General features: G+C 38.8%; 1 protein-coding gene across 3 annotated transcripts in view; it reads left to right on the top strand.

Moving 5' to 3' along the window:
* The window catches only part of TNFRSF19 (TNF receptor superfamily member 19), a 99,754-nt gene that overhangs the window by 26,774 nt on the left and 57,998 nt on the right, over nucleotides 1–14,982 (top strand). For 2 of the 3 annotated variants that reach the window (XM_036300092.1, XM_036300093.1), the window contains 2 exons: nucleotides 244–422; nucleotides 8,805–8,890. In XM_036300092.1, the coding sequence (XP_036155985.1) occupies nucleotides 244–422; nucleotides 8,805–8,890 (265 nt within the window). The remainder of the gene's footprint in view (nucleotides 1–243; nucleotides 423–8,804; nucleotides 8,891–14,982) is intronic. The other variant, XM_036300094.1, reaches the window with a different exon arrangement.

Here is a 14,982-nt window from a genome sequence, read left to right as displayed (position 1 = left end):
AACCATTATTATTCAAATGATCGTGGTTACTTGAATAAAGTGGACGACTAAGTATACCTCTCATAGTAAGAGAGATGATTAGCAGTGGGAGACACATTTGAACTTGCTTAGAGAGCTGCCTTTGTCTCTAGGAGGGCTGGCACTCAGTAATCACTAGAACAGGTCTTCCTTTCATCCCAGCCTCTTTCCTTTTTCATGCTTGCAGTGTTTGAATAGCTTTCTATTGCCTGTTAATCCCCACAGGAATGTGGCTTTGGCTACGGGGAGGATGCTCAGTGTGTGACTTGCCGGCTGCACAGGTTCAAAGAGGACTGGGGCTTTCAGAAATGCAAGCCATGCCTGGACTGTGCGGTGGTGAACCGCTTCCAGAAAGCAAACTGTTCTGTCACCAGTGATGCTGTCTGCGGGGACTGCTTGCCAGGGTAGGTTGGATGATTTTTTTCCCCCTTGTAATTATTCTGTTTTTTTTTTTAAACAGGCATTTTTCATTTCCTTTTCCAAATGTGAATGCACAGTGATATTAACCTGAACACATTTGTTGAGTATTCATGAGTTTGCATCTCAACAGTCACCACTAGATTCTTGGTGCCGGTGCCATGGACTGTGACAGGTGCTTGTTATAAATAAAATGAGTAAGCATACTAACAAATGAATAATGCCACAGAATTCTAAAAAGTTCCTGTAATAAAAGCCTAATATGCTAAGTGTCTGACCGTTTGACTGTTCGATCAGTCACTATGACGCTATGACACGTAGTGACCACCAAGGGACAGATGCTCTGACCGGTAGGTTAGCTTTCTGCTGGGGTCCAGCCAATGAGAACTGGGTGAGATGCTCCAGACACACCCTGGAGCCCTCCTATGGTCCCTCCCCGGCCCTGATCTTGCACTGGTGGGGTCCCTCGACCTGGCCTGCGCCCTCTCAGAATCTGGGACCCCTCGGGGGAATTTAAGAGAGTCTGTTTCGGCCCGATCCCTGCAGGCCAGGCCAAGGTACCCCACTGGTGCACAAATCCATGCACCGGGCCTCTAGTATATCTATAATTAAGAAAACATGAACAAATGGACCAGAGAATGAACAGGCAATTCACAAAAGAGGAAACACATATGTTCATCCTCATTGGGGATCCGAGAAATGCAAATCGTGACCATTCACTCATTTTAACAGATACAGGGGAACTTGGTTTCTCCCACTTAATTCTTCCTGGAAGGCTGTTAGAGAAGCAATTTGTTCAAAAACCAACTCGTTCTTTTGTATTAGAAATAATGTAAATTGAATTAATCCATTCCAGACCCCCAAATGATTCCCTGTTTTAACCTTTATATATATACAGTACATGTCTAATGTGCTGTTTAATTTATAAATAAATACTCTTAAATTTCTTGAACCGCATCCTCCCCATCTCCCCCCGCCCCCAACTAGGAATTTTTCATCTATCAGTGACTCTGAAATTCTATCACTAGCTCACCACTTTTTCTTTATCCAGATCAACAACAGTTTTTACACCTATTCAATTGCCTGTGATTGCTGTTTTATGAGCATTTTCACACACTTAGCAAGATTAGCACTCTTGATGGCCTCTTTAAGTTTTAAAATTTTCAGCAACAAAAGCATTCTCTCCTTTGTTTGTTACCTGAGAGATGCTTTTGTCATTCTGAGCTATCAGCATAAAAGGGTTTTCAATTCCAAAACTGAAGTTTTGGTCTACAACCAAGACATTTTTTCTGTGAGCAACTTAGTTGAGAACCAAATTGTTTAAGATGGGAGACATTGGAGAACCAAGGTTTGACTGTATTTGTCCAACAGCCACGAGGCATTGCTTTAGATAAAGCTGTTCTCAGTGAAAGTAGCGTTCTTGGGGTGCCTCAGGGAAAAGAATTTTCTGAGGCCCCCATAGGAGGATGGGGTTTTGTGGAAAGCTTTATTGATGATGTAAAATTAAGGGGGTTCCCATCCAAGGTCCCATCTCTGTACCTCTCGCCATGGAAGAAGTCCAATTTTGTATTTAACGGGGCCAGAATTAAGGCAACTGCTCAGAATTTCTGTTTGATATTAAAGTCCAGTCCAGTCCAGCATCTGGCTACCTTAGCCTGTGTTCCCAGCTGCAGTCCATTGTGTGTGGGGTCTGCATGGCCATGGGCCATGCGGCTGCTTAAGGTCACATGGTTATGAGAGAGAATAGGAAAGCACACTAATGAGTATGGGCCACGGAGCTAGAGAGCGCAAGAGAGAAAAAGAACAAGAGAGAGGGAACTCTGAGGATTATGTATTCCCAAAATTTCATGGGCTTGCTTTGGGGTCCACCCCCCTAGCCAATTGACTGTTCTCCAGGTTAGACTGACAGGCAAGTATTCCCCCCCCTTCTTTCGTCCATCCCTTCCACCAGTAGTTCCTTGGGGAGTGTGAAGCTCCCCAGGTTCCTGGTGAAGCTGCCTAGATGACTATGCTTATAAAATCTGGGCTCCCCTTTGCTCTCTTCCTATTATTAATATTAATAAACTAGCTAATTATATCCTAATAAGGTTTAAAAAAATATCTAAACAGTAAATATTAAAGAAGTAAATTATGCAAAAGGCAGAAGATGGTGATTTCTGTGGGGGAAAAAAGAAAACCTAGAGCAGCTAAGGGGATTAGGCATGCCTCGTGGAATGGATAGATAAGTTGCAGTATTAAAGTTGTAGGCATTACTGAAAAGGGGAGATCTGTCCAAAGACTTGAAGCAATTAGCAGAGCAGATATGTGGGGAAGAGCACTGTAGATACAGGGAACCACTAGAGACAGGCCCCCAAGATGGACATAAACCTGGTATTTTTTATTTTTAAGAAGCTGCAAAGAGACCAGGGTATCTTCAGGAGGAAGAAAGAGTTGAGTAGAAAAAGAGAGGGTGGAAGGAAGTGGACACATGTAAATTGTGAAAACCTTAAATGTTGAAAATGAACCCAGGCCATGGAAGGAAAGGAGAACTAGACCTGGGCCAGGAGGAGAGGCAAAGCCTAGGACGAGGCATTTTAAAGTTTTAAGTGTTCCTGGGTAAGCATTGGGTAGATATGCCAGATAAAATAGGCAGTTGGAGGATAAACTCCATATGAAGAGTGGGACTTAGGAAGGCATGGGTGATGATCTGTTAGGGAATGATAGGCATTACCCCCCAATGTAAAAAGGAAGAGAGACAAAGCATACTATCAGAATACTTTCATGGGAGTAGAGTGCAGCCTGTGTTACCAACCAAAGATGGAAGAGAGAGAACCCAGAATTTCTGGAGCTGTGGAAAACAAGCTCTGTTGCAGGGATAAAACAATCAGTAACAGCAGCATTACAGGAGAAGCAAACATTAATTATTTATAATGTGCCAGGCACTTGGCTAAGTACTTTACATGAGTGATGTACTATAATGTTCACAGTGTCTTAAACATGAAGAAAGTGAGCCTTATCAAGGATGAAGTTTATTCAGGCAAGATCACTTAGCCAGTATATAGTGGAGCTTGGAGCAACATTCAGGAATCTACTGCAACAAGCCATGCGCTAAGTCACTGCAGAGGAAGGACTTTAGCTGGACTTGGCCATACATGCCCACAAAATTGGGATGCTTTTGACCAAATGGCATGGTGATAGCTCTGGGGCCCTTGTTGAAGCCAGAGGAGGAAAAAATGCTCTGGACCTGAAAGGCAGAGGCAGGAGATAGCCTGTGGCTCAAGCATGGCCTTTTGCAATGACTCAACACCGAAACCGGTGTAAAAAGTAGTGGCCTAACACCAAAAGCATAAGCAACCAAATAAAAAATAGCTATATTGGACTTAATTAAATTTAAAATCTTTTGTGCTTCAATAGATACCATCAAGAAAATGAAAAGACAACCCACAGAATTAGTGAAACTATTTGTAAATTATATATGTGATAAGGGATTTTTTAATCTAGAATATATAAAGAACTTTTACAACCCTAATAAAAAGGCAAATAAGCAAATTAAAATATGAGCAAAGGATTTGGTTATACTTTTCTTCAAAGAAGATATGCAAATGATCAATAACACATGAAAAAATGCTCAACATTATTAGCAATCAGGGACATGCAAATTAAAAATGCATACTTCACAGCCACTAGGATGGCTGTTACCAAAAATATAGACTATAACAAGTGTTGGTGAGGAATCAGAGAAAGTGGAACCTTCATACACTGTTGGAGGGAATGTAAAATGGTCCAGCCACTTTGCAAAAAATCTGGCAGTTCCTCAACAAGTTAAACATAGTTACCATGTGACCCAGCAATTCTGCTCTTAGATATGTAACCAAGACAATTGAAAATACATCCATGAAATAACATGCACACAAATGTTCATAACGGCATTATGCATAATAGTCAAAAGTCAAAACAACCCAAATGTCCCTCAACTGATGAATGGATAAGCAAAATGGATTGTATTCTAACATTTGAATTTTACTCAGCAATAAAAAGGAATGAATATCGATACATGCCACAAAATGGATGAACCTAGAAAACAATGTTAAATGAAAGAAGCCACTTACAAAAGACCACCTATTGTATGATCTCATCGCATGAAATATCCAGAACAGGCAAATTTATAAAGACAAAAAGTAAGCTAGTAGTTGTCTAGGATTGGTGGTGATGGTGGTGATTGTGGTGAGGTTGCGGGGAGGGTTGGGGTACAGAGGGGTTTTTTTGGCATGATGAAAATGTTTTTAAATGGATTGTACTTGATGTTTACACAAATCCATGAATATATTAAGACCATATAATTGTGTGCTTTAACTTGATGGATTCTATAGTTTGTAAAATATTTCAATAAATCTGTGATTTAATAAAAAAGTAATGGTCTAAAATCTCAGAAACATTGATACCCATTAATATCATTACCCAGAATTTTGACCTTGTGAAAATCTATTTGAGGAGCACACACTGAATATCTTACACATTTTTATTATTCCTTTCTACAATTTTGATAAAAACATGCCTGTGTGTGTTTGCTCTCTTCATCTGGAGGGTAGGAAGAAGAAAAGGTCCACAGGAGATAATGCCCATTGTATGCCTGACATAAGGGATGAGGGCTGAGGTAGGCAGTGCCCAGAGAATGTGGGGGGAAGCACAGGGTACAAGGACTAGGTTTTCACTAAGAAGGAGGTATGCTGCTGGAGTGTGGGAGAGGATATGGTCTCTCCAGGAGCTCCCAAATGTGCTTCCCATGCTTAACCTCTGTTGTCTTCTGAACCCATGGCTTTTAGTTTCTACAGTGTTTGTTCATTCTTTAAATAAGTGCTTAAATGCAGGAAGGTTAGAAACGAGTAGACATTTGATTTTTCACAGTTTACTTATATGATTAGTTCAAAATTACATCCTTTTCTAAGTTAGCATGAATGTATGAGGCAGGCAATAATCACATAGCAACTTTTACTCAAGTTTTCCAGAGTGTTTTAAAAGTGCTCATCTAGTCTGCTGGCATGCTCAGTGGTTGCATGTTGACCTATGAACCAAGAGGTCACGGTTCAATTCCCAGTCAGGGAACATGCCCATGGTGGACTCAATCCCCAGTGTAGGGTGTGCAGGAGGCAGCCTATGAATGATTCTCTCTCATCATTGATGTTTCTATTTCTCTCCCCTTCTCTCTTCCTCTCTGAAATCAATAAAAATATATTAAAAAATAAAAGTGCTTATCTAGCTTAGAATATGATTTTGCAAATATTTTCTCCCATTTTGTAGGTTGCCCTTCACTGTTGATTGTATCTTTTACTTTTAATCTTAGAAGGAATCATTATTATTTTATTATAATTTAAAACTAATTTTAGTGTGACTTACTTTTTAACCATTTTATTAAGGTATTTAATGTATACAACTCAATGAGTTTGGGTGTAAGTATACATTGATTGTATCATTTTATTCACAAGTTTTAAGTTTGATGTAGTCCACTTGCATTTTTATTTTTGCTGCCTATTTCATATATGCCTTTTGATTGCCTTTTGGTGTCATATCCAAGAAATTATTGCCAAATTCAATGTCATTAAGCTTTTCTCCTATATTTTCTTCCGGGAGTTTTATACTTGGGGCTGTTTCATTTAATTTATTTTGAATTAATTTTTGTATATGAGCTAAGATAAGGAGACAGCTTTATTATTTTGCATGTGGGTATCCAGTTTCCCAGCACTATTTGTTGAAGGGACTATCCTATCCCCATTAAGTGGTCTTTGTTCCCTGGCCAAAGATAATTTGACCATATACATGGGGATTTATTTTTAGGCTCTTTTTTCTGTTCATTGGTCTACATATCTCTCTTTATGCCAGTACCACACTGCATTGATTAATATACTTTGTAATATTTTCATATCGGGAAGTATGAATCTTCCAACTTTGTTCTTTGATTTTGACTTTATAAATTCCAAAATAAGTATCTTTAATTAAAATTTGGTGAGAATTCACTATATTACAATCATTTGGACAGATGTTCATAGTCAAATGAAAATGGATTGATGAGCAAATAAGGAAGTTATTGGGCATTTGAGGTAACTTACTTAGTTTCAAAATGCAAATTTCATTTCAATCATAAATTATACAGATTTGTTACTACAGTATCCAATTTTACAAAATAATTGCATCTACCTGTCCTCTATATACTTGATTTGTAAATTTATTCTCCAAATCTCTATTTTTGTCAGAAAAGTTGAAAGTTTTCTGTAGAAAAGAAAATTGCTTGAATTCTCACCATCAAGAAAGGATCACTGTTAATATTAAATATATAAGTTTTTTCACTACTAATATATACATATAAATGTCTTTAGCTGCATTGGTAAATAGTCTGAAAAAATATATATCAAGGTGTGTTTGTATAAAATGAAATTATATTATTCACACTTCTTTTTTCACTTAATGATACTTTATGAGTTAAAAAATTATGTATGGTAGATCTGCATCATTGTTTCTGAAGCTCACCTTTTATTCTTTTTCCCTGGTTCCATCATAGTTGGTCATATCTAATGTTAGATATTGGGATTGTGCCTAGTTGGCTTCTTTTCTTTTATAAACAACTAGAGACCTGGTGCACGGATTCGTGCACCCGTGGGGTCTCTTGGCTTGGCCTGTGGAGATCGGGCCACAACCGGCTCTCCAACATCCCCCGAGGGTCCCAGATTGTTAGAGGGTGGTTCTCGGGTGATGCAGCCAGGAATTGGGCTCCTTCCTCTCTGGTTCCGGGTGCATCACCCAAGAACCACAGCTGCCAAGTCACTGCAGCTCAGCAGCTCCTGCGTTGAGCATCTGCCCCCTGGTGGTCAGTGCACATCATAGCTACCTGTCAGAGCGTCTGCCCCCTGGTGGCCATTATGTGTCATAGCTACCAGTTGGACAGTCGAACGGTTGGACAGTCGCTTAGGCTTTTATATAGATAGATGGATGGATGGATAGATAGATAGATAGATAGATAGATAGATAGATAGATAGATAGACAGACAGATGATAGCTAGATAGATAGATAGATACTGTGATTACATTCTTATATATATAGTTTTACCCACCTAATTATTTCTTTTGGATACATTTCACAAAATGAAATTATTGGGTAAAGGATGTAAATAAACTATATGAATTCTGATGCTGTATTGCTAAATTGCCCTCCTGCAAGTGGCAATTTCTATTCCCACTGGAAGTATATACATGTGCTTATTTACCTAGCCTTACACCACCACTTTCTCAATTTTCTAAGTAAAAATGGTGTATTTTCATTGCAATTTATAGTTACTTGAATAATAATGAGGTTAAACATTTTAATGTTAAATTAAAATTAATGGCATTCTTTTTAATTTTAATTATGAAAATTAAAAATTATGAAATGTTATTCTTTTGGGAGTTAATGTTCTTTGCCTGTTTTTTCCTTTCACCTTAATGATTTTTAAGTTTAATGTTACAGACTTAAGTTATAGAAAATGCTGTGATCAGAACTATTTTTCAATTTTCTTTTGCCCATTAACTAGGTTAATGATACTTTGTTTTTGCTCTTCAGTTGTCTTTAATATCGTGTGTGTGTGTGTGTGTGTGTGTGTGTGTGTGTGTGTGTGTGTGTTTTCAAAGCTGTAAATCTCTTTCTGGCTCCTGGGTCATTTTCCATTTATATTAATATTAATTAGTCTTGTCATGCCTAGTAAGATGTCCCCATATCAAAATTATATAAGATCCTCACTACATTTTTCTATTGCTTTTATGGTTTGCTGGGCTCTTTTGGTCTTTGAATTTCAAATGTTAAAAACTAGCACTTTATTTATAAGACATTTTATCATTTAAATTGATTTCATATTCCCTCACCAGCACCCACTCCCCTAATATAGAAAATGTGAGGCTAAGTAAAATCTACAGTTATGTTTAGTGGAGTTGGCCTTTCATAAGTATTCGCTGCACGCTCAGAGGTCTTTCTAAGGATGTCTGTCTAAGATACTACTATATTTAAGACTTTGAGCCCTAGCCAGTTTGGCTCCGTGAATAGGGCATCGGCCTGCGGATTGAAGGGTCCCAGGTTCGATTCTGGTCAAAGGCACATCCCCGGGTTGCGGGCTCAGTCCCCAGTGTGGGGGCATGCAGGAGGCAGCCAATTAATGATTCTCTCTCATCTTTGATGTTTCTATTACTCTCTCCCTCTTCCTTCCTCTCTGAAATCAATAAAAATATGTTTTTAAAAAAAGACTTTGAGAACTTTTTTAAAAAACAGTAGAATTAGTAATGGAGACTGCCAGTAATTTATGTAATCTGTTCACTGCAACTGTGAGTTCAGATAAAAGAGCTAACAAGGATTATTTTCCTTTTTCTTCTAGATTTTATAGGAAGACAAAACTTGTTGGTTTTCAAGACATGGAGTGTGTACCTTGTGGAGACCCTCCTCCTCCTTATGAACCACACTGTGAGTGAACTCCATACAAACACAGCAGAAGGGCTCTTGGCCTTAAAAAAAAAAACGCCTTTGTTCCATTGGCAAATAGAGCAAAATCTCTCTCTACCGTGGGTCTTATAGTGTGCACTCTTTTATCAGCTTTCAGCAGGACATAAAGCTCTTTTGTTGTGTGCCTCAGTCAGCAAACTATGTCCATTGATTTGAATCTCAAAGTGATATTTTGTGGCTGCTGTACTCCATTCGAACTCTTATCTTTTCATATGTGTGTGTGTGTGTGTGTGTGTGTGTGTGTGTGTGTGTGTATATATATATATATATATATATATATATATATATATATATATATCATGCAACTCCGATGAACTAGGTGGTCTAAATCTTAATGCATAATGTCTTTGTGCCATGGCCCCATTAATTCCTGTGTTTTCCCATCTTACTCCCCAAGCACTGTCATGTGGTGTCTTCCATTCCAAACACATTCCTCTCCATGAATTGCCTGCCCTAATTAATGTATTGTTAAATGGAATCTTAGTTCACTTCATTCATTTCTTTACTTTTCTTGTTTAATAAATAAGAAGAGAAACTCACTGTGTACTGGGAATATAACTGCAAATTGTGCCTTTTTCTATTTATATTAATATTAATTAATCTTTTTGACCATAATTTTCCTTTAGATATGAAAGATATTTGTTACAAGTTGTATGAACTTGCATTGATTTTGAATGGGAATCCTAAGTACAAATCTGGCCAATGAAAACCAACAGGTGTTGGACCAGGAAAGAAATCAGCAGGTGGCCCCCCTCATATGCTCAGCTCATGCTTGTCTTTGCTAAGCAGGGCTTTAGTGAATTGTGTTTTACTGTACACAAGAAATAGCAGGTTTAGGGAGAGGAGGCAGGAGGGTTTTTATCCCAAGTGTAGGTTCCTCATGCCTTTCTGGGGAGCACTGGTAATATCAATGTTTATATTTAGGAGTTGTTTTGATATAATTTTCAATGCACGGGATTTGTCCTCTTCTTTCTGTGACACAAGTCTCCTCTGAACTAATTGAAGTTATTGCATTATTTGGTAAGGTCACATCTGTTTCCCATCAATTCATGGACTTTTGTAGTACATATTATTATGTCCTTTATCAAAATACATTACTTTTTATTCTTCCTTTGAAGTGATAGAAAAGCAAAAAAAAAAAAAATGCAGACTCTAACTTTTAAAGAAATGTATTTTGACCCTCATTTTTATAACATCTAAATATTCACCAAATGATTCATTGCAATTAATGAATGTAATCATGAATGTCTGTTATGTATTAGTTGTCATTGGGAAACAATTTGTTTTACTCAATACCACACCATCAGCACACATTTGGAGGACACCAGGTCCAGAGATGTTAATAACTTTTCATTGCTGCCTGGTAATTGGCAGAAACAGTATTCAAACCTAAGTCTGTCTAATTCAAAGTGGTATGTTCTTTCCACCACACTCTACTGTCTCCCTAAGAAAAATCAAACTATCTAATCTGTCCTCTGTTGGCTGATGTAATTGCTTCATGTTGACTTCTTCTTATATTGTTTGCTTCATAATTAATGAAAACTCTAAAAATATAACATAGAGAAGATCCTGAAAGAGCCTCTTTATGCTACACAATCTATAAAATGACGTGTTCTCTTGCCCTTTAAAATGGGGTAGCAACTTGATCTTGCCGGTGGGTCAGCTCAGCCATCATTTTGTCCAGAAGGCAAAGATTATGATCTTCATCCCAAACTACCATGAAAAGATTTAGTAAAGAAATTGGTATTGATCAATTTAAAGTTGGAAAGTTCTGGGTTAATTTTTTCTGTTTAATAATCTACTCATAAGTCTGAGGCACTGGAATTTTTTGCCTTCGGGGATCTGACTATGTTTGGACATCATAAATTAGCCTTCAAATGTAGATTTCACATTTAACTTTTAATGTCTTGTAAATCCATACTTAAGTTATAACTTGAAAAGAAAATTAACTAGTTTAAATTATATGTATAGACAATTTTTCCATATATAAAACTTTTTAGAAAGCAAAGAAACAAATTATTTTTCAAAGTCAGAGATGCAGTGTGCACAGCTAATACTTTTTTGAATCATGAAACAAGAGTCTGGTGGTCTTTAGTGAGTGTTAATCCTTATTAAGCTCTGCAAAGGAAAGTTTGCTGCTTTTGGCACAGTTCTTGGGAATCATTCCAGAACACAACTAATCTCCTCAAAAGAGATCTTCACGTTTTGGGGGGAAATTATGTAAGGTGCCTTATGTTTTTATTTCTCCTACTTTGGGCTTTTCAACTTATTCACAAAAAAAACTGCTTCTTCAGTGTTTTTTTTTTGTGTGTGTGTGTGTGTCCCCACATCCCCCCACCCATGAGGAGCTCCTATATTTTTTAGACTCCTAGTTAGCTATAAGAAAGTTATGGCACTCAAGCTACCTCAAGTAAAGGACACAGGCAGTACTGAGAGAGGCAGGAACTTCCTAGAACCCAAGGGTAGCCCTTGCTTGAAACCTCAGGCAGCCATGGAGTCTGGAGACCATGGTCCCCTACAGCCTGAATCTCTGAGCCCTGCATTTGTGCCACACAACTACTTGCTCAGTCTGCAGGCCTCTCTTTATACCTCCCGGTTTTCCTTCATACTTTCACCAGACTGCATTGGTCTGGACTTTCCTCTTTCCACTCCTGAAGGACAAAATCTGATTGGTCTAATTAGATACCATTGTCCTGTGAGGCATCGTCTTTTCCGTTTACCTGTTGAACAAACATTTAAGTGCCAGACACACAGTGAAGGACAGATAGACCCCAGTTCTTTTCTTTAGGGAGGGTACAGCGTAGTGGAGGAGTTGTGAAATGACTAGAGTTAAGCAGTATTAAGATATAACACATGTAGAGGCAAAATTGTAACTGCTTAGTCCCTTTTTTGGAGGGATCCAGGGTGCTCTGAGGGTGAATAATGGGTAATGACGTAGGAGCATTAGGGAAGGCTTCGAGCTGTGATTTAAAAGATCAGTTAGAGGAGGATGAGCCTGAAAAGGTGACTAAAGAGGGTCCAGAGAAGTCTGGGGAAACCAGGGGAGTATGGTGGTGTGAAGCATACTGGTGGATGCTGTATGCAAGTTGAGTCTGTTGATACTGGAAATGCCCTTTTCACCTTGGAGGTCTTTGATGACATTGACAAGAACCATTTTAATGAGTAATGAAAATGGAGTCACATTAAAATTAAACAAGAAATTAATGTAAGCGGAGAATGGAGACCATTATAGACAACTCTGAGATGTTTGCCTGTGAAGGTGACAATGGAATGTGCAGACAAGGGAGGGATTTTGTTTTATTTAGTTTTTTAGGTGTAGACATATCTGCATGTTTTCATATTGAGAGAACAAAAGAATAACCAGTCACATAAGGTTTGTTGGAGAAGGATCCTGAAGCTCAAATGTTCCGTTGGCTTTATCTGGGAGGAGGAAGAGACCTCTGCCATAACCTGGTAAGGGGGTGGGGTGGGGGAAGATGAGCATGAGCTTGTCATTCAGAGATGAGGTTGAGAAGTTCACATACCCTGCTTCTGTGTGTGCGACAGAGAAGACACTCTGTTCCACCAAGTAAGACAGGAGCCAAGGAATTCAGAGGCTGGAAGAGCACAAGTGTTTGAGGTTCTCATTACAGATAGTGAGATGCAGGTTGATTAGAGAAAATAGCGAGTTTCCTGGTAACAAGGGTCCAGCTGAAGTCTGTGGTCATAGTGGTACATTGTTTGATCCTCATATGATATCTGAAGGGGCTTCTACTGTGGGGATGACTCAGGCCACCTCTGAAACAGCCCCAAGATATGCATAAGTTGCATCCTAAATATATAGCAAGCTACAAACAAGTTTTTAAAAGGGATGACTGTGTTAACACAAGGATAATTTTAAATTAAGGTAATATTTTTTTGGTATTGCTATAATACCTGAAGCAAACCAAAATAACACTGGATTGAAAACTTCTCATGTATCTGTCAACTTTCCAAGGGGCCACCCCAAGTCCATACTTGTCTACGACTGGTGTACCTTTGGCCAAGAGACTTACTTAATTCTCCTAGGGCTAGGTGTTTTCCCTGTAAAATGGGGTTACCTACCTATGAAGGTTGTTGTAAGTACTGAATAGTCAATATATGTAAGTCGCCTGACATAGTGTCTGGCAATGAGCAGGGTCTCCAATCTGTTGGCTCCCTTCCTTGCTCCCTCCACCCTGCAATGCTTCTTGGGTTGTGAGATCTTAACTCCTAGTATTTGCCCAGAGATTTAGTATTCAGGAAAGGCAGTGGTTCAAAGAAGCTCAGTGAGCTAGCACTGTGTGTATAACTGCCCCACTCAACAGGAAATGGCATAATAGGAGATTGCCAGAATTTTAGCCATCAGATAACAAATAGGTTCTCTACAGCTTAAATTTGTCATAAAGTGTCTAAATGTAAGTTTCTTTGTAGGGCATACCTGTATTCCTTGTAAAGTGATTTTGAAAACAAGACAGAAGTTTTTGTCCCTCATGATTTATATTGCCCCAGTCTTAAGAAGGCCTCAAAAAGGCGTCTATCAGAGTCAATAGAGTAGAGCAGGACAGTATGAGACCTATTGCTGGAGGTTTCGGAATCACATTTAGGCTCAGCCTTCTATGACGGTGTAACCTTTTGCAAATCATCTCACCACTTTGAACTTCCATTTACTCTTTGGAAAATGGGGACAATCATACCATGTTAGCAGATTTTAGACTGAACTATATGAGATAGTGTCCAGAAGCGTACCTGCCACAAAGTGAACTCAGTAACAACTATCTGCCCGCTGGCCTGCTCTCTTACAAATAATGGCTGCATCTGTCCTGTGTCCCTTAGCTAGCCCTGACCAGGTATGCTCTGTGGAAGGTATGGCAGTTGGGAGTGGTCCCATTTGGGGAGGATCTCATGATGCAGTTGGTTTGATGTTTGTTTTGCTGGTCTTTCACCTCCAGAGGTGGGTGAGCAATGGAAAATACCTAGAAAGCGGCTGCAGTGGATTTTTGTGTTTGTCACTTGAATGGTAGACTACTTAGGCTGATCCCTTTTCTCTTTGCCCCATTGCTCAACCCCTCATGCCCCATGCCCAAACAGCATGGGCTTTAAGCTTCCCAACCTTCCAGATAATGATGGATGCATGCATATAATTGATTAGGCCACCCATAACCTCTTTGCCAGTCACTAATAGCATTAATTTATAAGAACGACTGGTTGGTCATGGAGCCCAGGGTCGATTAGTGACATCACTGTAATTTGTAGGTGAATAAAAGGGACCCTTTCCATAGAAACCCCTGCTTCAGGCTTTACTCCTCTTTGAGCCTTCACTTCCTAGTAATACGTGCCCATTTAAGAAGAGATGGAGAAAAACACACAAGAAATTTGAGAACTACATTCTGCCCTGTGTCTGATAAGAAATGCAGATTTTGTCTGATTTCTTTTAGCAGTGTTTACTTAATGTGGAACAAACACTGGTTGGAACAAATGGTTTTGAAAAAATTCAAAGCTATTTTCACCGAAGTCCAGCTTTATTTAAGTGTGTTTAACCTAAATGTTTGCTTTGTTCTTGGGGGCTTTGTAAAACAAGCCATGTGATTACAAAGAGATAAGCGATCAGCTAAGTGGCTGTGTGTGTGTGGGGGGGGGGGGGGGGGAGCGGGAGGGCGGGGCGGAGGAAGCAGCTCTGTTGACCTGACACTATTTAGAAACTTTACATGGTTTAAAACTCAGGAAACAGCAGGTCTCTGTATCAACAAGTAATAAATCATATTATTTAAAGTATTAAAATATTTAATAATTATTTCTTGAGTAAAGTACCATGTAGGTATTTGGACAACAGGGGTTTTAAGGCTCCTGTTACCCACATTGCTGCTCTTCACATCTCTGTGTAGGTGTTTTTACTCACTAATGAATTGATAGTGTGTTTACGTGTATAGAGGTATTACTATTTTTGTGTCTTGACAGGCAATGTTAAATTATTTTAAAGTAAAGGTACCTTGTAAATGCCTCTTTAAAAAAATAAAAAAACAGGAGAAACTAAGATGGCAGCATAGATAAACATC

This window comes from Myotis myotis, unplaced genomic scaffold (genome assembly GCF_014108235.1).
Source record: "Myotis myotis isolate mMyoMyo1 unplaced genomic scaffold, mMyoMyo1.p scaffold_m19_p_3, whole genome shotgun sequence".
Taxonomy (NCBI): Eukaryota; Metazoa; Chordata; class Mammalia; order Chiroptera; family Vespertilionidae; genus Myotis; species Myotis myotis.
The sequence above is the reverse complement of the archived record's forward strand: the minus strand, read 5'-3'. Positions and strand labels throughout refer to the sequence as shown.